Raw genomic sequence first — 23,368 nt, forward strand, 5'->3', positions numbered from 1 at the left:
AGCGGGGTCTGATATTGCTGGAGTCTGCTAACTTTGGACTAAAATAAAAATGGACTTTTTAGCAAAGGTTTTGCTAACAAAAAACATAGTCCGCAAAATATGGTATAAAGTACTGGAAACTAGAGTGCTGGACTTTACAACAACCTATTACTCTGAGCCCATGTACTGTGTGCCCCTGCACACAGTATTAAGTCCCTTAGTGGCCCCTGCACACAGTGTTATGTCCCTTAGTGGCCCTGCACACAGCATTATGTCCCTTAGTGGCCCCTGCACACAGTATTATCCCCCATAGTGTCCCCTGCACACACAGCATTATGTCCCTTAGTGGCCTCTGCACACAGCATAATGTCCCTTAGTGTCCCCTGCACACAGTATTATGTCCCATAGTGGCCCCTCCACACAGTATTATCCCCTATAGTGTCCCATGCACACCTTATTATCCTCCATAGTATCCCCTGCACACAGTATTATGTCCTTTAGTGGCCCCTGCACACAGTATTATACCCCATAGTGGCCCCTACACACACTATAATGTCCCTCAGTGCCCCCTACACACAGTATTATCCCCCATAGTGTCCCCTGCACACAGTATTATCCCCCATAGTGGCCTCTGAACACAGTATTATCCCCCATAGTGTCCCCTGCACACAGTATTATCCCCCATAGTGTCCCCTGCACACAGTATTATCCCCCATAGTGGCCTCTGAACACAGTATTATAGCTCATAGTGGACACCCATAAACAATTATTATACTCTGGGGTCTTTTCAGACCCCAGAGTATAATAATCGGAGACCCGGGGGAATAAAAACATAAAAAATTACTGTTACTTACCTGTCCCCCGACTCCTACGCTGTCTTCTCCTCTGCCGTCCTTCTTTTATGATGTCGGATGTCACATGACCCGAGAAGCAGGCCGGGTTCATGTGATGTCAGAGACGTCAGACAAGTAGAAAAGAGGCCTGGCAGGATTGTGGAGAGGTAAGTAACAGTGTTTTTTATGTTCCCTTACCTCTCCCAGTCCGCTGATCATTATACTCAGCGGTCTGCAAAGACCCCCGAGTATAATGATAATATTTGTGGGGCCCGCGGTGTCACTTACCGATCCCAGCCTAGCCAGGATCAGCAAGTAAATAGGGCCTGTAACGGCCTATTAAAAAAAAAAAAAACACGCAGCGGTAGCGGCTGTCACCAGGCCCCCTAATGGCCCGGGCCCTGTGGCAGCTGCCTCCGCTGCCTCTGCGGTAGTTACGCCACTGATACTCACCTTACATCCACCTTTCAAACTGCCTTCAGCATCAGGCAAAAACTGCAGCTTCAGTAACAAAGAGATTCAATCTTCACCTCCTTTGGTCTTTTTGATATACCGTATATACTCGAATATAAGCCGAACCGAGTATAAGCCGACCCCCCCTAATTTTACCACAAAAAACTTATTGACTCAAGTATAAGCCTAGGGGGGAAATGCAGAAGCTACTGTAAAATTTCAAAAATTAAATTGGCCGGAGTTCTTGGGTGCAGTAAGTGCTGGGGAAGGGGAGGGGGTGTTTTGGTTGTCTGTCTGCCCCTTCCCTGAGCTTGAGGACTGGGTTTTTTACCCCCACTTGGAATTCAGCCTGGCTGAATATAGGGTATCTGCAGAGCTTCTATTAACCCCTTCCCAACGGAATAGAAGCACTACTGATACCCTATATTCAGTAGACTGGGCACTTTAAGATACAGGGATACCTAATGTGTATGTGTTTCACAGTCATTTTCTACTTTGAGGGCAGGTTCACACCAGCGCCCGATCTCCGTTATGCAGGTTTCCGTTTCTCGCTCGAGAAACTGGGCAGGAGACTGAAACCGGCAGGCAGTTTTCAAACCCCATTCATGGGTTTGAAAAGTGTCCGCCGGTGAGTGTCTTCTGCTCTCCGCAGTGAAACCATTTGGTTTTTTTTAGTTGGACATGCAGGACTTTGTGTCCGGTAAAAAACAAAACAAAATGGTTTCGCCATGGACAGCAGAAGATGCTCACCGACAGACACTGAATGTCGGTTTCCGTCTTCTGCCTAGAGAAAACGGAAACCTGCATAACTGAGATCGGGTGTTGTGAACACGCCCTTATATTTATTCTAGCGAAAGGAGTGATTTAGAACTTTTATTTATTTTATTTTTTATTATATTTTTTTTTAAACTGTTTTTTTTTTTACTATTTTTTTAGCTCCCCCTGGGGGACTTGAACCTGCAATCATTTGATTGCAAGTCCCATAGACAGCAATACAAGTGTCTATGGGAGATTCTCTACATTACTATTACGGCTGGTCATAGACCAGCCGCAATAGTAATATAGCGATGACAGGCCTGGGAGCCTTCATTACGCTCCCGGCTGTCATCGGAACAGGCGAGCTCGCTGCGCAGGAGCCGACCTGCAACTTTAAAGGTATGGGACCGGTGGTGACTGGCTAATTTTGGAGGGGGGAGGACATTTCCGGAGGGCAATCAGAGTTCGCAGGCATAACCTTCAGAATCTCCGCTGTAAGCGCTACAGCGGAGGTGCCGGTTTCTATGGCGACCGCTCTGCAGAGCGGCGCCATTACACTTACAGACTAGGCATACATACACCGGGGCGGGTGCCGGGGCCCACAGCATTGCCACGCTCCTTGCAGGAGCTATATTATACAGTAAGACACTGCACTGTAATCATTTGGCAGTGAGCATTAACCACTTTCCCACCTTAACATACCACTACAGCACAGAGCACCTTCTGTTTTTCCCATGAATACATGCCAAATACTGTTTGTTTTCTGGACTGTCCTGTGCCTATTTGATATAATGGATCAGTTCGTCTTTTGTCCTCCACATTGAACACCCAAATTACTGTCTATAGTCAGTTCCATCATACTTTTGTCAGGCATCGCACAAATAAAATGTGGTTATATCACAAAAAGTTATAGATATGTACAGCGAGGTTCACGTCATGCATAATTTATTGTGCAATTATTTCTACTTTTATTATTTATTTCATTCAGATATGTTTGAGTCTTCAGTTTATTTTTTATTTTCCAATTAATTTTATTCTTTTTATAAAAGAAATATATTTTTATAAAACAAATATCCTATTTTTTTAATAATGGTTCTGGAAACACAACTGTAGAGTGAAAGATCACTGTATTATGTCCTACACTGCTCTCTGCTGGTATAAGTATAACTCTGTAGAGAATAATTTGAGTATCTTGTATATTCCCTCTTTGAAATTTCTTGGATGCAATTCTAATTTATATGACTATTTTTTCAATATATTTTCATATATATAGACATTATGTAGATTCAGTGTAGATGGTTAAATAGAACCTTTCATTTTCTCTAATGTTGGCAGTGTTATATACCACTAGAAAGTTCAGGGCACCGTTAACTTTGCCTGTGTGTACCCCAGTTACGTAGATATAAGTGCCCTTAGTCTCGGCACCCATATCACTGCGCTGTCAGGAGAACTGGTCTTAAATAAGAAACGCACCCCCTGACAGTACAGGCTATGAAACGATCATCTTTAAATATATGTAATATGTGCAGTATTTTCCTACAGTACTAATATATATATATATATATATATATATATATATATATATATATATATATATATATACATACTAGCTGGTACCCGTGACTTCGTCTGCGGTGATTGTAGAAGTGGGTATATACAGGCGTGGGTAAGGTTTTCGTACTGTGTATAAGGTATGGGATATGAAATGTAAATTTGTATCTTGTTTTTGCTGAAATTCAGAGAATACGTGAGACTTTTGTGTTGAAGTTACTTTGTATTAGAGCCGCTATATATACGGTGTTGTGGGAAACTTTACATAGTGACTTTGGGACAGAGGTATTTGAAGTTAACCCTTTCCCGCCGATGGCATTTTTTGATTTTCGTTTTTGACTCCCCTCCTTCTAAACCCCATAACTTTTTTATTTCTCCGCTCCCAGAGCCATATGAGGTCTTAATTTTTGCGGGACAAATTTTTCTTCATGATGCCACCATTAATTATTCTATATAATGTACTGGGAGGCAGGGAAAAAATTCAAAATGGGGTGGATTTCAAGAAAAAATGCATTTCTGCGACTTTCTTACGGGCTTTGGTTTTACGGCGTTCACTATACAACCAAAATGACATGTCCCCTGTATTCTTTGTTTCGTTACGATTCCGGGGATACCAAATTTATATGGTTTTAATTACATTTTGACTCCTTAAAAACAAATCCAAAACTGTTAAATTTTTTTTTTAAAAGTCGCCATATTCCGACAGCCGTAACTTTTTTTATATGTGCATGTACGGGGATGTATATGGCGTCTTTTTTTGCGGGACTGGGTGTACTTTGTAGTTCTACCATTTTCAGGAAATGTTATTGCTTTGATCACTTTTTATTCAAATTTTTATCAGAATCAAAAGAGTGAAAAAACGGCGGTTTGGCACTTTTGACCATTTTTCCCGCTACGGCGTTTACCGAACAGGAAAAATATTTGTATAGCTTTGTAGAGCGGGCGATTTTGGACGCGGGGATACCTAACATGTATGTGTTTCACAGTTTTTAACTACTTTTATATGTGTTCTAGGGAAAGGGGAGTGATTTGAATTTTTAATCCTTTTTTTTTATATATATTTTTTTACTTTTTTTAAACTTTTTTTTTTTTTGCATTTATTAGACCGCCTAGGGGTGGGCGGTGTCGCGGATTGTCAGAGCGGTGGGGGTCGGCAAACATGGCTGCTCCGGAGCGTTATAGAGCGCCTCCTGGAGTATCGTTAAGGTGAGGGGCAAAGTGGTAAAGTATATGTATATGTGATTGTGTGGAGTTAGGGGCGAGGCTGTAGAGGGCAATATGAATTTTGTGGCTTGCTATGGTCCAAAGTGTGTGAGATTGCAGAGATGGTGGTGTGACTTTGGGGTTTGTGAGAGTCCTGGGAAAAACGTATGTGCGCTATTGTGACGAAAAGTAGCCTATTGCGCAATGGGGTATATTAACTATGTTTGTGGAAAATTTCAGCCAAATCGGTGGAGTGGTTTTTGCGTGATTGACTAACAAACATCCGAACACACAAACCCACAAACATCCAAACTCACAAACTTTCACATTTATAATATTAATAGTATATATATATATATATTTGTACAAAGTTATACTTAAATGGAGTCTCTGGGGCAGATGTGAACATAACTTTATTCTGTGAAGGAGATACAGGTAATGCAGGGGTGTATCTACTGGGGTAGCAGCGGTAGCGGCTGTCACAGGGCCCAGGACATTAGGGGGCTCGGCAGCAGCTGCTACCACTGCAATTTTTTTTTTCTTTTTTATTAGTACGTTATCTGCTGGATTAACTCCAGCAGGTAATGTGCCCTATTTACTTACCAATCCTGGCTCTTGCTCACGGCCGCCGACGCTTCTTCATTTGCGGAGACTGCCCATGAAGCACACAAACATTTTCATTATACAATGGGACACAATACTGTGTGCAGGGACCACTATGGGAAATAATACTGTGTGCAGGGGACTCTATGGGGCATCATACTTTGTGCAGGGACCACTATGGGGCATCATATTGTGTGCAGGGACCACTATGGGGCATCATACTGGGTGCAGGAACCACTATGGGGCATCATACTGTGTGCAGTGGCCTATATGGGGTATAATACTGTGTGCGAGGAAGGGGGTGGAGTTGGTCTGAGTCTCTGGGGAGAGGCGGGCAATGTCAAAAGTTCACCAAGAGTCCCGCCATTCCTAGTTATGCCACTGAGGTAATGCTATGTTTTGCGATGATGTAAAGCCATAAACTAATAAAGCTGTAGATGCTTTTTAAGACTGAAACACTTACAGTCTCTCTCAAACTGTACACATACATACACACACACACACACAAACAAAATCTTACTGCTACAAGATATTCAACAGCTAGAGCATTTTGATGTCATTTTGATATCTGGATTGAGCGTACATAGCCTGACTGAATTTCTGTGTATCCCAGTCAGGTTTTGGGGTACACACCGTGGATATCTGGAATGAGCGTACATAGCCGGACTTAATTGCTCTGTATCCCTGTTTTGGGGGGACACCCTGTGGAAAGCTCAACTCCTCTCCCTGCAGTATAGCTCTGAAAAGAGATGTTTTTCTTCCGTTTTTCCCTGCCTAGCTGAAGCTAACCCCTATCTAGCCCTCAGCAGCACGTCTGTCCCTATGTCTCAAAGCCGGAAAATGAAACGAAGATGGCGGCCGCCATTCTTATAAATTGGAGGTCACATGTTTTCGGCAGCCAATGGGTTTTTTCGAAAAAAAATTTAATGCCTCTGTTGTCATAGTTCCTGTCCCACCTCCCCTGCGCAGTTACTGGTGCAAAAAACGCACCAGGAAAGGTGGGAGGGGATATGAATTTTTACTGTGTTTGCTGCGTGGCATTCGATTGGAATCGAATACCTTGAACGGCCTGATATTCCATAGAATACCTATTCGCTCATCTCTACTCACTGTCTATTGTGCTCCTCCCCCCAGGGCTCAGCAACAGCTACTGGGGAATTGCTGCTCCAGTCTGGTTTTCTTTTCAATGGAGGCTAATGTAATAAAGTGACCTCTGACTTCATCCTTGTGGGTGCACCAGAGGGTTGATTTAGATACTTCTGCCATGTTATTTAGTTGAAAATAGTTTGTTAAAGTATTCTTTTTTCTATCTAAGGGCCCGTCACATGGGCACAGAGGGGGTGGAATATGACGCAGAATCCACGTCATCATCCTCCCCCTCACAATGGTGGTCTATGGAGACCGCCAGCGTTCTTTTTTCCGCTAGCGGCATGTTTCGGCTAGCGGAAAAATGAAGCGATATCACCTTTCTTGAGGTGGATTCCTCCTCAGGAAGTCAATAGAAGTGAATGGAAGGCAGAAACCGCGTCGCAGTTTTGGCAAAAACCGCGACCATAAACCGTGATGCGGTTTTTTACGGTCCATTCAATGTCCGGGAGGGAAAAACCACCTGGCGTTTTCTGAAAGGGTTTTTACCAAAAAACGCTCCAGAAAATGCACAAAAAACGCCTCAAGGTCCAAAAACCGCTTACTACTTAGGAAGTGTTTTTTTTCTGGACCAGATCACGCCACACGTAATTCACGTGTGAACTTAGCTTAAGCATTTTTATTATTTTCCACCTTTTTTTCTGCCAGCAAGTTTACAATATAAACAACAATATACAAACAAAATAACAAAACAAACAAACTGGGCAAGCTTCCACAACCAGTTAGATGTACAGTAATATGCGTTCTTCCAAGCAGAATCCTACTGTTTCCCAAGACGAAACAGCAAGACAGACCTGTGTTTTATATACTCTATGCAAAAACAACAGTTGCAAAAACAACAGGCCCTTTGTGCCTCACTTACAGGGGTGTGAAATCTAGTTTATCACTCCAATCCACATCTGTTAGAGGACACATGTCCCTTTCCCATTTGGCCTTGAATGGAAATGTAAGCAAATGGTCACTAAGTAGTCACTGATACAAGAAGGATATAACTCCCTTTGAATTTGTGGTATGTATGGAATATAATGGTGCTATATAAATAACGTTAGATTCCCACTAGCGTTAGGCTTTCTGTGTTCTCCTGGTCTGCTTGGGGACCTGAAAAATGGAAAGCTAACCTGCTTAAAAAGCAGTTACCCATGGAAACCCACTAACCCCATAAACTATAATGGGCTCTGCCAGATTTCCATCGAGAGGGAAGTTCTGCTTTTGGAAACCCCAAACGTGGAGCAAGTGCTAGTGAGAATTTAACCTAAGTTATACACTGTCTACCAATAAGTATTTGGACACCCATGCAAATAAAGATATCTGCGGTCGTGATGTATGTCACGCCTTCCGTCGTGTTAATTAGGAAACATCATTGGCACTAATGCTTTGGCATTAGTCACATGCAAGATGCCACGAGGTGCAAAGTTGTCCACTTTCGAGAAAGGGGTAATTGTGGAGTACCACAGAAATGGTCGATCCTTAAGCAAGCACACTAAATTACCCAAAATCGACCTATGTGACCTATGTGGCCTATGTGATTACGAAGTGAAAGGTGATTGTCAGAATGTGCCCAGAGTTGGTAGACCTCCAAAACTGGGAGACAGAGACCAACGAGTGCTGGCCAGAGAAACCGCACCCAAGCAATGGTTCAAATACACCAGCAGTTTCACCAGGCATCCGGGAGTATTGTGCCGATCAATACCATCCGTACAGAAGCATCTGCTGGGCTCTACCAACTATTGAATAGGAATAAATGTTTCTCTATTCTCCTACAGGGATCCAAATACTTATTAGTAGACATTGCATAAGTAAGTAAAATAGACAATAAATCTTTCTGAATGCATATATTTCCAACAACATAAATGAATTCCATTGATTTCTTTTCAATTGTATATGTTTACACGGCTGATCGTTCACATAGATTTACGCTCTATTCCCTGCTATACTCTATATGGAGTCCATCTCCCCTTTGTATAAGTGGTGCTCTGCACTGTACGTTATTTTAAAAAAATGACGTAGAAATTTGACTAGTCTGCTTGTTTATCCTTGGCATTGCAAACTGCAAATCCACAGCAACTATGTCTCTGATTTTCTGCCTTAAATTTCTTTCAAGACAGCCTCAGGTCCTTCAGCTTGAAAAATTCATTTTCCAAACATGCCATAATAGACAGCCACATTGAGAGACCTTTCCGCTGGAAACATTTAACACCATTTTTACCATAATGACCAGATGTGCCGTGTTTACCCATGGAAATGTATGACATTCTAGAAACGGGAATGTTCTACTTGCAGATGGTTTTAAGAAGCTTTATGTTTCCTTTAGTTTCTTTGATTTTTTTCTTGACAGCATGATTCAGGAGTGCCTGTTTTGCAGCAATAAAATACATATGAAGACTCTCCTGAAGAGTCAATAAGCAGTACCTTGAAACAGAAAGTCCTCAGAAGTATTGGGCTGAAATTGCATATGTGGTTTTTAGGCCAAATCTAAAAGTTGATTTGACAGAAAAGAAAAGTTCTCTCTTTATTTTTTTATTCCTTTTTTTTTTTAACATTTCAACCATCGGCTAAAAAGCTGCTTCAATAATTCCCCATATACAAAATCACAAACTGCACGCAGAAATCCAGAATTATAAAACACTTCTTGGCATTTATAGCAGGATTTATAGAGCAATGTCCCGGTTAGTGGAACACATAAGTCTATGAAGATTTTAAGTCAATGAAATTATTTTATTGAATTGATGAATTTGGTTATTGTCCATTCTCCTGCATGTCTTATATTTTTGTTTTTGCAGTTTCTTGGCAGCACAGAAGTAGAACAACCCAAAGGTACCGAAGTTGTGAGGGACGCAGTGAGAAAACTTAAGGTATTTAGATGTATAATTTATACTCTGCATTTATGGTTTTTTTTTAGAATTTTAGTTAAACAAACCCAGTTATTCCAAACCAAGCAATTACTATAAACCCTATATCCAAATAGCAAAACAAGAAAACAGACACACATAGATTTGGGGTCCTAGAGCAATGTGCTAACTACTCAAGGGGTGAGAACCAAGCAGTCATTGCTATGGTAGAGGGGACAGGCTGTGGTGGTGGGCTGGGTTGTGGAGTCAAAGTTGAGACAAAGTTTGACTGGAGTTAGAGAAAAAAGGTACCAACTCTGACTTCAAGATAAAAGGATTAAGACTAATGCCCACATTGCAAAATGCAGCATTTTTCACTGCATTTCCACAGAGTTTTCTTCAGACTTTCTGCCCCAATTATAGCTATACAGAAATGCCAGCATATAACTGTATAACTGTCATGCTGTGATTTTCAAACACATCTGCGTTTTTTCTGCTGTGGATTTTTTTTTCCTACAATATGTGGATGGGATTACCCAGAATCCCTTCTACCCTGCAGGCACTGTAAAATGCAGCAGTTTTATTGCCGCAGCGTTTCCATAATGAGGGGCCAGTTTTAAACAAATGTTCTCCCTGCCATTTCTGTAAAAAAAAAAGCATTTCTTATGGTAGAGTTGGAAGGGACCTCAAGGGCCATCGGGTCCAACCCCCTGCGAGTGCAGGTCTTCCTAAATCATCCCAGCTATATGTTTATCCAGATTCCGCTTGAAGATTTCCATTGATGGAGCGCCCACCACCTCCCGTGGCAGCCTATTCCACTCTCTCACTCCCCTCACTGTCAGAAAGTTTTTCCTAATGTCTAATCTGTATCTCTTTCCCTTTAGTTTCATCCCATTGCTTCTTGTACTTCCTTGTGCTAATGAGAATAGGGGAGATCCCTCTGCACTGTGACTACCTTTCAGATATTTGTAGACTGCTATTAAATCTCCCCTCAGCCTTCTCTTCTGCAAACTAAACAATCCCAGTTCTTTTAGCCGCTCCTCATAGGACATGGTTTGCAGACCTTCCACCATTTTGGTTTCTCTTCTCTGGACTTGCTCCAATATATCGATGTCTTTCTTGAATTGAGGCGCCCAGAACTGTACACAGTATTCCAGGTGTGGTCTGACCAGGGAAGAGTACAGCGGAATAATGACCTCTCTTGATCTAGATTCAATGCTTGTCTTAATACATCCCAGAATTTTATTCGCCTTTTTTGCAGCAGCACCGCACTGTTGGCTCATGTTGAATTTCTTCTGATGTGCAAATTATGCTCAGGGAGCACAGGGGCGTTCCCCTTTGCGATGAGCACACCAGTTTCACCAATTGCTCACCGCCCCTTTGTGCCTCCTGTACTCTCCCCTGCATCTTCCCCTCATCTTCAGCCATGTGAAAGCATCTGACACTGTGCTATACGCTGTTGAAATCGTATAACAGACCACTGCAAAATGGCGGACGGAGCATGCACAGTTGTCTCTGCATGAACCTGAAGTGGCAGAACCGACTGACCATGCGCAGGATTTCACCTGCATATAGCACAAGGTCAGATGCCTAAGAAAGGAAGTGCTGAATCCATTGTTATTTAATAATGCTATAGAAAATGGGTTTAATAGTATGGTCCCCACTTTTGCCGATGAAAATAAGTTATGTAGTACAGTGCAGTCTATGGATGATGTACATACCTTAAAAGCAGACTTGGACAGACTGAGTTTTTAAGTATCATGTTGGTAAATGAAGTTCAATGTGGATAAATGTAAAGTTTCCATTTGGGTAAAAATAATTTGCATGCAACATATGTCCTGGAAGGAGTAAAGCTGAAAGAGGCAATGGTGGGTGTACTTGTAGAACATCTCATGGTATGTAAGTAGAATATCTTCACCTACACAATGTAACAGTTTATTTACAGTACTTATTTACACATATTAGACATAAAGGTACACTGAAGTACTACTGAAAGTTGTTGTTACTTACAGAGTTATATCACAAATAGACCAGTAGATGGTGCTGAACGTCTGGGTTCTAATAATATTTATATGTTAAACATTTATTGTGCCATTGTTGTACTTATTATAGTCCGATTTAGGTATTTTAACAACAGTATGTACTTCATAATAACTACAGTATATTTACATTATTTTATCAATAGAAGATATTTGTATTATGTAGCATGACTTAATTTATTTGTCTTTTTTAAAGTTTGCAAGACATATCAAGAAATCTGAAGGTCAGAAAACACCAAAGGTCGAACTTCAAATATCAATATATGGTGTGAAAATTCTTGAACCAAAAACAAAGGTAGGGCTTTTGTTGTATTATTTTAAAAGCAAAAAACATATTGGAGATGACAAAATAAACAACACATAAGGGCAGGTTCACACCTGCGCCCGGTCTCCACTTTAGCCAATCTGGTGGGTTTCCGTCTTCTGCCCCGAGAAACTGGACTGGGGATGGAAACCTAGCAGTCAGTTATCAAACCCATTTACTTGAATGGGTTTGCAAAGTGACCGTCCATGTGCGTCTTCTGCCTCTCCGCGGCGAAACTTTTTTTTTAACCGGACACAAAGTTGGACATGCAGGACTTTGAGAGGTACCTGATAGTACTTGTCCATAGACGAGTACTGGGGGGAACGCTTTCCTCACTGCTCAGTGTCATCGCTAGGTGGAAAGCAATGTCCCCTATCGCAGTACAGCGCTATAGATGCTGCTGTGAGGAAGGGCATTCCTGACTGACTGTCAGAAACACCGTTCTGACAGTGAAGAGCTACGGTATCGGCACTGATGGCTCTTCACCGGGAGCACAGAACATGAAAGCTGTGAGGAGGTGCAGTAGAGGTACCAGAAGGTGAGTATTAATGTTTTTTACATTTTACACCTCTCCTAGGCCTTCACCTATTATACCCTGGGGTATCAAGAGACCCCAAAGTATAATAATGTCACTTTCACTTAACTTGACATAACTTCAGCTGTGTTTGCCTAAAAGAGTTAGAAATTGGATAGACAGGTTTCTTGTAGCCCTGACTGTGTTCTACACTATGTTTTAAGCATTTGAAGGTGTGATTCATAACAAATTTGTTCGACCGAAACTAATCGTGGACGTGCACCACTTGAATCTGAAAAAAAAAAATCCTCAGAGCTTCCATCATCTCTAGTATACACATATATAGTGCTCCAGAAAATAATTCATATTATATTATATTATATTAATAAATGCACCTAAACTTATAGTTGCTAGTTCCCAATATGTCATGCCATTTTGAAAAAAATGGCCCAATTTGCACCATTTTGATGGATCCTAAAATCCCTTTATTTTCTGTTATCATTTAGTCCTATTTGACAGGGTACAGTCCGCTCGATCAGGAAGCATTTTTTTTTATTACATCTTATTGAATATAAGCCAAAGTAATTAAAGCATGAAATAAAAATTATATAATAAAAACTGCCCTAAGGACCATTTACTTCCAATTGTATTTGGACATGGTTTTCGACATAACTTAATTAAAGTGGTATTTCCCATGCTAAACATTTTATTGCTTAAAGAGAATCTATAATAAGGAAATGATTTATTGTTTAAAAGAAACTAAACATAGAAATATGATAAAAGTAATGCAGAAGAAGATATATTTTCCCACACTGTTTAGCAGGATCCTAAAATAAACAATTATGTAGAAATCCTACAGAAAACACAGGGTTAATTATTTGACCTCTTCCATGTTTGGCTGGTTAAGAATTGTTGGTATGGAGCTTAGGAGATGTGGAGCTTAAGAAAGTAAAAAATATTTTTGTTTTACCTTCTCAAAACTAATCCTTTGGGATAGTATAATGGTGCTCAAAACTTTACTGACTGCTTTATTATGAAGTTATATACTATTCTCCAACACTCTCTGCTCCTGTAATGCACACAGTGGGGGGAATTCAATACATCTACTCATTTTTCTGGCGTAGTTGTAAGATAATGTGGTGCATCTTTGCACAAGCCCCTTTCTTGTAGGAAAGGTGCACCATATCTACCTTCTGTGCCTTATTTACTACTATATGTGAATATAGGTGGAGCAGAGCAGAGACTAGGGCGTACTGTAGACTACTCAGCCCAACATATTTATTATAACTCACACTGGCTTTCAAGTTTGAGTTATACAGAAAACCTACACCAGTCCCCGACTAACGTAGATTTTCATCTCATCTCCATTCTAGCTCCTGATGTATAAAGTGGAAGCTCTTGATAGATCAGGCATGCCTTTCGCCTATTGGGGTATTTAGTAAAACTGATGTACAAACACTGGAGCCAATTTACCATATATTGTATGCCAGTTTTCAAGCAGACAAGACCTACAGAATTCACTGTTTTTGTTTTATTTGTTGATGACTGCACAAAAATTGTAACTTTTTGAAATTTTCCATCACCTAATTTGTTCTGCTTTCATACTTCTATAGCTGATGTCAGTAGATTGTGTGGTGGGGAGTGCTGGGAATCTTCCAGCCAAAGACATAAGGAACAGTTATAGGGTTCACAGCAATTGTACTTGCAACTAAGCCCCTAATCCAAGGAACCTCAAAGACCCCCTCACCACGCTACTTCCCCCTCTGAAGTGAATTTCTTACTTACCTCTTCTCTCTGCCAAACGGTGATGTGCCCCCAAGCCATTCACCTCTTATAGTGTCCTCCTGGCTATGCTAAATCTTGTTTTATGGTACCACAGTGGTACTATGAAACAGAGGGCAGCAGCGCTGGGAGGAATTTAGAACAGCCGGACACCACAACAGTTGTGTGGCCTGGACAATATGTGGGCTTAGGGTGGGGTAACAATTACCTGTGGAGGTTAATAATATGTATGTGCAGGGACTATTACCTTAAAGCGGGGGATAATTAAAACACTATTACCTATGTGGAGGGCACTGATGCCTATGGGGGGATTATACTTGTGGGGGAGATAATTAAGATACTATTAACTATGTGAGGGGGATTATTACTTGTGGGGGCTGGGCATTATAAATGACTATTACCTGTAGGGGGCCTTATTACCTAAATATGAGGGACTATTAGGAATTATTACATGTGGGACTATTAGCTTTGCTTGGGCACTATTAGGAACTATTATGAATGTTGGGGTCACAAGAGGGGTACTATTGTTTTTTTGCATCACTTAAGAGACCCATGAATGCAGCTGAAAGTTAGGCTAAGGCTACACGACTGTGGTAGCGACTAAATGCCATGTGACAAAAGATTGTCATGTCACCCCACAACTCCTTCACTAAGATAATGGAGTCACATTACGACCCAGAGGGTACTGCAGTTTTCAACTTTGCAAAAGATCACGCAATGCATAATTTATTTGCAAATAGAATTCAATATTAGAACATACCCTAAGTCACAATGCAACTGCGTTCACTGACCTGGGTGAAGGAGTCGCAGGGCGACACAGTGATTTTTATTTAAGCTAGGAGAGTCGCAGCCTCTGGATGGGGGCCGATTTTGAGGTCTTTGCATTGGGTCCACCAAAATGATAAAACAGTCCTGCCACTAACCCAACACACTGTATACAGAGCAAATGCACAACATACCTATTGTGCATGTAAATTAGACAGTTTCTAAAGTAAGTATAGCTACAGTCTGTTACATATGGGGAACATACAGTACAGGTTACTGTGGTTAAAATTTTACCATTCAAGCATTTTGAAGGAAATCCCCAGACACTAAGACCTACGTGATATTTCTTCACCACAGTTATTACACAGAATAATATTACAAACATCTGTGAAATAAGGAAAAAGGAAACCCACATGTAATGGCTCAAAAACCAGAAATACATACTTGATACACTACATTTATAGTATATGCAAAATCCAGAGACAGAAATGTTCCTTATTTTTTTAATAGTCAGTCGAAAGTTTCTTTCATTGCTAAAACCCTGTGGATTTTAATGACTCATTTTTTCCATGTTTATGTTAGCACAGTAATCCCATGAGCCTGGACAACTTCCTTATTTATTCTCACTAAAACAAGCAATGCAGATTGTTTTCTTAGGCTGAGACATGCCTAGTTTCACATCTACACTTTTTAGGAAGAATTGAGTAGTATAAGTTACATTAAGTTGATTGAAAAGCTCAAGGCATTTGCATTTGGCAACATCAACAATAAATTGTAACTAGTAACTAACTTACGTCACAAGCCGAACATATGAAAAAATAAAATAGGAACTTATGGTATAAACAGGTTATTTATACTATTTGTAGTGTTCCAGCATTAGGACATGCATTGTCCTACACCATACTATACAATATAATAAACAAAAACATGTAGCATTTTCATGAATGTAAAAATCGTATAAAACATAAAGTAAACCATAGACAGTAATTATAAAACAAAGTACACTTTTACATATCATTAGGTCCTTAGACTGTTTAATATAGTAAATAACATAACAGATTCCACCTTTTCATTATATATTCAAGAAAAATAGAGTCAAAATGTAAAAACCATGTTTGGTACTGATATACTCTGGTTGGTTGGTGCAAAATGGGGTGCTGTGGGCTATGGACAGGCATCTCCAAAGGACATTGTTCCAAAAGTCTTGTGGTTTGGTCAAATACAACTTTGAAAACTTAAAAAAAGAAACCAGTTGCCAAGTCTGAAAAGCTCAATGACATTCAGCATCAGACGCACTGAGCAGTTTGACATGTTTTTTTACAGCTGATACAGATTAGAGTATACTAGCCAGGTGGGCATTGCTTGGCCTAAACTTGCAGTGGTTTTGCTGAGACTTCTACCCTTGGGAAGATTGTCTTGAATGTTTTATACTTGTGAACAATCTTTCTCACTGTAAAATTATGGGTTTCAGAATGTTTAAAGATTGACGGATAACACTTCCCAGATTGATGAACAACAACAATTGCTTCTTTCAAATCATTGCTTATGTCTTTCCTCCTTGGAATTGTGTTAAATTTAATTGTTAAATTGTGTTAATTGTGTGAGCTCTTCAGACCAGCAAACCGCCAAAATGTTTGCTTTTAAAGTGGTGGGTAGGAATATCACTGAGTAGGAATATGAAAAAAAAGATAAAACATAACTTTTATTCTCAAATGCCTAATGAAATTGGACTTAAAGAGGACCTTTCTTGTCCTCGGCACATGTGGTTTTATATACCACTAGAAAGCCAACAGTGCACTGAGGGTGTGTTCCTTACTGCCCAGTCCTGACGCTGAGCGAAGGGTAACGCCCCCCCCCCCCCACACACACACACACAGTACTCGTACATAGACATGTACTGGGAGGGACGTTCATCACCACTCAGCATCATGGCTTGGCGGTAAGGAACTCTGACAATATAGATCTATAGACAGTATTATCAGGAGGGACGTTCCCAGCTAGACTGTAAGGATGGTGAAGAGCTATCAGTAAATGCACTGATATCTCTTCCCCTGGGGCACATAACAAGAAAGCCGATAGTGCGACAGTCTAGCTGGGAACGCCCCTCCTGACAGTACTGTCCATAGCTATATATTGTCAGAGGGAGCATTCTTCACCGCCTGGCCATGACGCTGAGCGGTGAGGCACGCCCCTCTGAGTACTAGTCTATGGATGAGTACTATGTGTGTGTGTCCTCTTTAAATAACCACCTCCTAGTCACTACACTCAATATAACAAAAAATAGGCAGGGGCATGGAGTGTTTTAGGTGCTTAGTGAGTATCCTCAAACCTGGGGTGGGAGGTACTGAGTCGGAGTTTCCTACTAAGTACTCCTACACACCCAGCAGTATGTATCTCCCTAAACACTTTTATGACTGGACTACAATGCTCACTCAGTATACCAAAGTGTTAATGTGATCAACCAGCAAACTGCCTAAATGTCTGCTTTTAAAATGGTGGTCACACTTACCTGATGATAAATTTATCAAGGGCAATTGAATATAAGCATGTTGCTACTGCTTACTCTACTAAATCCTATGATAACAGTAAAAACTTAATTTTTAGCCTAACATAATTTGTCCTGTCTTGTTGTTCATCTGAAGTTGCATTACCTAATTTTAAGAACTTCTAAGAGCCAGTTACTTTTTTATGTCCTGTGAAATTCAAAGAATTGACTGTATAGAACATAGAATTTCTAATGACCTTTAGGTAAATGGCTGACTTTGGTCCTGAGTATTGGGTGAGAAAGTTACATGGTGAATAAGACCTTGATTTCTCATATGGGAATTATGGGTTTGGCACCATTTTCCATCATTTGGAGTCAAATACTCTAAATGACAGAGGGGTTTAGGATGGGTAGGAGGACAGACAATGTTGAAACCATTTTGCAGATTATGTGGTGTCATTTATAGCATAACTGTACTTTTGAACATCTTTATTTAGCAAAATGCAGTTGGCGATGATCCGCCTGCGTTCGCGTCTTGGCTCTGCTACATCTGTGCATATGCGCAGCAGACACAGCTGTATGTACATCCCTATGAAGAGCAGAACAAGCTGTGGTACCGCGCTGCCTCAGCTCTGCTACATCTGGAAATTTGGATCAGAGGGGTTGTCTTGTGTGAGTGTCCTAGCAGCATCTGTGTTAGACACAGCTGAACAGCTGCTGCTGAACTTTGACACAGTTCGCCCTTCCCCCCCAGCAGAGCCCGAATAGCACATGGCCTCGTGTTACGCACACAAACTGCTACCGCACTGTCTCAGCTCTGCTACATCTGGCAATTTGGATTACAGGGGTTGTCTTGTGTGAGCGTGTTTGAGCAGCTTTTGTGTTACAAATGGCTAAACGGATGTTGCTGAAATGTGCCACAGTTCTCCCTCCTCCCCCATCAGAGGCAGAACAACACATTCCCCGTCGTACTCACTGAAACTCTACACTTGATATACTGCTCTTGTCCAGACACAGCCTGCATGTTCTGTAGTCTTCTGATATTCCATGAGACTCCATTTTCTTCAGGTTTCACACTGTCCAGCTTCATCCAATTTAGCTCCGCCCACAAATCAGTGTATAGCTCCGCTCACCGCATATCCTGATCCTATCAGAGAACGGCTCAAGGACCTGTGATGACACCATCACAGGTCCTTTAGTGCTGTGTGAACCTAAATTCCTTCATAATTTACTGGGATAAAAAGTAGCCTATGTTTTGATCAGGGTTCCTATCTATGTATGTGGCAAATTTCAGGCAATTCCTTTCAGCTGTTTTTGAGTGATTGAGGAACAAACATCCAACACACAAACTTTCACATTTATAAGTCACAAGACAAGATTCTTACTGTGCAATACCCTAGCGGGCCTAATTCTTCCAGTTAGAAAATAGTAAAACAAAAAATAAAAATAAATACAATTTTTTTTTGAGAACTCATATAAAAGTTCAAAAATAATATGAAACACATATACATTAGGTATCTAAAAAAAACCTGGTGTACAAACATAAAAATATAGAGAGGGGAAAAAAAAATCAAAGTAGCAGAACTGCTGCTTTTTCACTGTTTCACCTTTCAGGAAAATATGAACAAAAAGTGATCAAAGCAATAGACATTCCCCAAAAGAGTGTAACTAAAAAGTACATCTGGCCCACAAACAGCTTTACCTGTAAGTATTTGTGTCTGTTTTGTGGCTGCAAATATTTTTTATTGTACTTGTTAGTATAGGATACACAGGAATTTGTGGGAAAACTTACTCTATGGTTAGTCCAGAGTTTTTGGGTCCCATTCTAAAAAAAAATAAACAGATGAATTTTTCTCTTTGTCACCAGGCGCATCCTTGCCATACTAGCCTTATAACAGTAATTAAATATTTTGTCTTGGGTAAATCTTCTTTTGTGAACATAAACCTCATTTATCATTTCTCAAACTATAATGATGGCAGGAACATTGCTTTAAGACTGGACTACACAGATGACTTCTGTGAAGTAATTGAACAGTATTTCATTCCAGAGCATAATTCACCAAAATATAAATACCAACTTTTTCCAAAATAATACAAATCTTCTCAGTTAGCCTTATGGACAGTAAGTTATATACGGCAAGTATAATTATGTAGTATTTTACGTAGGATCTTTAAGGCTGAGCCCCCACATTTCGGAAACGCAGCTTTTTTTGTTTCAGATTTTGTTGTGGTTTTTTGAGCAGAAGGGAGAAGTATAAGAACTTTTATTAGAGTTCCCATTCCTTTTTTAGCCATTCTTGGCTTTGGCTCAAAAAAACACAACAAAATCTGCATTTCCGCAATGTGGGGCCTTAGCCTAAATAGTACATCACCTACTGGAAAATTTCATGTGGTAATAGAAGACTAAAATATAAAATATTGCCTTTATTCCCCTTCCCATATAAATTGCAGGCAGGGTTCGCTACTCCATTGACCTAGTTGGTCACTAAGTTAGTCTGTTGTACATGTTTTTGTGTATTTTGTGTTTTCTATATAAACCCTATTCAATAAGATAAGATAAGATAATCCTTTAATAGTCCCACATTGGGGAAATTTCAGCATGTTACAGCAGCATAGTAATACAGATACAGGATAATACAGAGTAATATATTACAGACGTAGACACAGATAAGCTGAGAAGAGAAGATATACTAGGAGTCCATGGCAGCTAAGGAAAAACAGAAGAGAAAGAGGAAGACCTCATGGTCATCCTCATAATCATTAGTTCTCTGTGCGGAGTGCTCTTCGTTTGGTCTGATGTAGATTATACAGCCTGGTCGCGGTTGGAAGGAAGGACCTGCGATAGCGCTCCTTCTCACACTTGGGGTGAAGCAGACGGCCGCTTACAGTGCTGCCAAGTCCCATCAGGGTCCCTTACATGGGGTGGGATTTGTTCTCCCGCATGGAGGTCACCACAGACAGTATCCTTCTGTCACCCACCGCCTGTACTGGGTCCAAGGGGCTGCCCAGGACAGAGCTGGCCCTCCTGATCAGCCTGTCAAGTCTATTTCTGTCCCTGGTTGATATACTGCTTCCCCAGCAGGCCACACCGAAAAAGATGGCTGAGGCAACCACAGAGTTGAAGAAAGCCCTAAGAAGTGTCCCCCGGACTCCGAAGGCCCTCAGCCTCCTGAGCAGGTAGAGTCTGCTGTGGCCCTTTCTGTGCAGCGCCTCCAGGTGATCAGCCCAGTCTAGTTTATTATTGAGGAGCACGCCCAGGTACTTATAGGTCCTGACTATCTCAATACATGTTCCTTGGATCTCCACCGGGGTCGGAGCACCTCTCCGTTTACTAAAGTCCACCACCATCTCCTTGGTCTTCCCAGCATTAATCCTGAGCTGGTTCTGCTGGCACCATTCAACAAAATCCCGGTTTAGGTCTCTGTATTCCCTATCGTTGCCATCAGTGATAAGGCTGACTATAGCAGAGTCATCGGAGTACTTCTGTAAGTATCAGCTGGATGAGTTGTGCCTGAAGTCAGCAGTGTACAGTGTGAAGAGGAATGGGGCAAGAACTGTACCTTTTGGTGCCCCCGTACTACAGATCACAGTGTCAGACACACAGTCCTGGGCTCTCACATACTGAGGGTGGTTTGTCAGGTAGTCTAGGATCCAGTTGGACAGGCGATGGTCCACACCACCAAGGTTCAGCTTCTCCCTCAGTAGCCCTGGCTGAATGGTGTTGAACGCACTGGAGAAATCAAAGAACATTATTCTCACAGTGTTCCCGGGTTTCTCCAGGTGAGAGAGAGCCAGGCATCATCTACCCCAATGCCTGGCTGGTAGGCAAACTGGAGGGGGTCCAGAGCGGAGCTCACTAGGGGGCGTAGGTGTGTCAGGACCAGTCTCTCTAGGACCTTCATCAGGTGTGATGTCAGTGCTACAGGTCGGTAGTCATTGTAGCCCATCGGGTTGGGTTTCTTTGGGACTGGTACCACGCAAGATGTTTTCCACAGTTGAGGTACTACTCCCAGCTTCAGGCTCATATTGTACATGTGCGTTATAATACCACACAGCTGGTCACTGCACATTTTAAGAACTCTTGCGCTTATACCATCAGGTCCCCCCGCTTTGTTCGCTCTAATATTCTTCATTTCCTTACACACCTGAGACTCCTGCAGGATCAGATAGTCAGATTGCAGTTGACCGCAGTTCGGTGGGGGTTGGGTCTTGGTGTGTGAGGGGAGGGCGGTTGGCTGACATGCTGGTGGAGGGAGCATTTGCTTGGAGTCGAATCTATTGAAGAATAGATTAAGCTCGTTAAGCCACTTCCTGTCCCCTACTGTTCGGTGCCCTGTCTTTTTCTTGTGTCCTGAAATTGCCTTAAGGCTGTCCCACACCTCAGAGATTCTACCCTCCCCCATCTGTAGCTCCATCTTCCGCCTGTAGTTGGCTTTCCCTTCTCTGATCAATTGTCTTAGTTGTTTCTGCACCGCCCCCAGGCCATCTTTGTCCCCAGACCTAAAAATTCTCTTTTTTTCCTTGAGGAGAGTTTTAATCTCAGAGTTAATCCATGGTTTGTTATTGGAGAAACACCTCACCTTCCTAGTTGGTACCGTGCTGTCCACACAGAAATTAATGTAGTCCGTTATGCAATGTAAACCATCATAGAAGTAAGGATGCTCTAAATAATAATAATAATAATAATAATAATAATAATAATAATAATAATAAATAATAACTTTACTTATAAATATCATTGGATATGTAAAGTATTTCCTTTCTATTTTATTAGTAAATGTTCTGGACCTTTAAAGGGATCCTATCATATAAACTTTTTTTTTTCTGAGTAACACATCAGAATAGCCTTAAGAAAGGCTATTCGTCTCCTACCTTTCATTGTCTTCGTCGCGCCGCTGTTCCGTAAGGAATCCTGGTTCTTGACGGTATGCAAATGAGTTCTCTTGCAGCACTGGGACGTCCCCAATGCTGCGAGAGAACTCTCTCCAGCATCCCTTCCATCTTCGTCAGCAGCGTCCTCTTCATCCTCTTCTTCCGGCGGTGGCTTATAACTTCTAGGCCTCGGGCCTTGGACAGAGCAGATTGCGAATGCCCACAGGCCACGAGAAAATGACCGCTTGCAGAGTATAGTAACCCAGGACTTAACCACTGAGCCACCGTGTTACCCCTGGAATTCATTTTATATTATAATGACTATATGTATTTGAGCAAAGACATATTTATACAATGGGATCAGAAACATAAAAACACTGTTATATATCTCTTTTTTTTCTTTTTTAAAGAGGTGTCTAGCAATATACAGTGCATGTAAAAGTGAAAAGGTATACAACTGATAATGTTAAGGGTTTCACAATCCTTTGAAGGACAAATGGTCAGAAATGGCTGTTCCGTTTCAGTCATATATCATTACCGGCCATATGATAAGAGCAAAGTATACAGTCTGAGGGTGTGAACCTAGAGGGCGCTGTAGAGCAACCAAAAGCAGGGTTAAAAAGGACTCTGACCACACCCAGAGAGAAAGGGGCTCAACTCCTGAGGAAGTACACACAGCAGGAGAGACTGGAGCAGTTAGAGACAGACAGGAGGTCTGTCCCAAGAGGACTGGATTCCATAAAGTACTTTGAGCCAGACTGGTGAGATGAACCCTCAGAGAGTATCTTGCCCCAATAGATTAGTGAGGGTTCAAGAAGTGAGGTGTTGCCCAGTGTGTGGGCTGTTTGTTGTTTTTGTGCCTGTTTAAAGCTGAATAAAGCCATGTATTTTGGATTGCACCACCTAATCTGCTGTTTATTTGGCACCCAGCACCACCAACACCTCTGTAAATCCAGGAACACCGCTTACCTTTGATGCTAAACTACCCCCAATTATCACAACAGCTAAAATGTGTAAGGGCCCGTTCACACTACTGATACGCTGCCCGATTCTGAACGTTAAAACACGGTCAGAATCAGCGCGTATAAAGCAGATCCCATTCATTTCAATGGGGAGCCGGCATACGAGCGCTCCCCATTGAAATGAATGGGCTGCTTTTTACTCTACGAGCGCTCCCATTGAAGTGAATGGGAAGCGCTCACATGTATGGCTCGCCGTGTGAAGGGGCCTGGCGCTCGGCTCGATTCATTGAAAT

At 41.4% G+C, this 23,368-nt stretch overlaps 1 protein-coding gene across 3 annotated transcripts in view; it reads left to right on the forward strand.

Annotated features, from left to right (window-relative positions):
- GULP1 (GULP PTB domain containing engulfment adaptor 1) overlaps positions 1-23,368 on the forward strand; it is a 421,329-nt gene that overhangs the window by 256,984 nt on the left and 140,977 nt on the right. For all 3 annotated transcript variants that reach the window (XM_075284853.1, XM_075284855.1, XM_075284854.1), the window contains 2 exons: positions 9,305-9,376; positions 11,588-11,686. In XM_075284853.1, coding sequence (XP_075140954.1) covers positions 9,305-9,376; positions 11,588-11,686 — 171 coding nt within the window. The remainder of the gene's footprint in view (positions 1-9,304; positions 9,377-11,587; positions 11,687-23,368) is intronic.

The sequence above is a fragment of the Leptodactylus fuscus genome, chromosome 8, assembly GCF_031893055.1.
Source record: "Leptodactylus fuscus isolate aLepFus1 chromosome 8, aLepFus1.hap2, whole genome shotgun sequence".
NCBI classification, from domain to species: Eukaryota; Metazoa; Chordata; class Amphibia; order Anura; family Leptodactylidae; genus Leptodactylus; species Leptodactylus fuscus.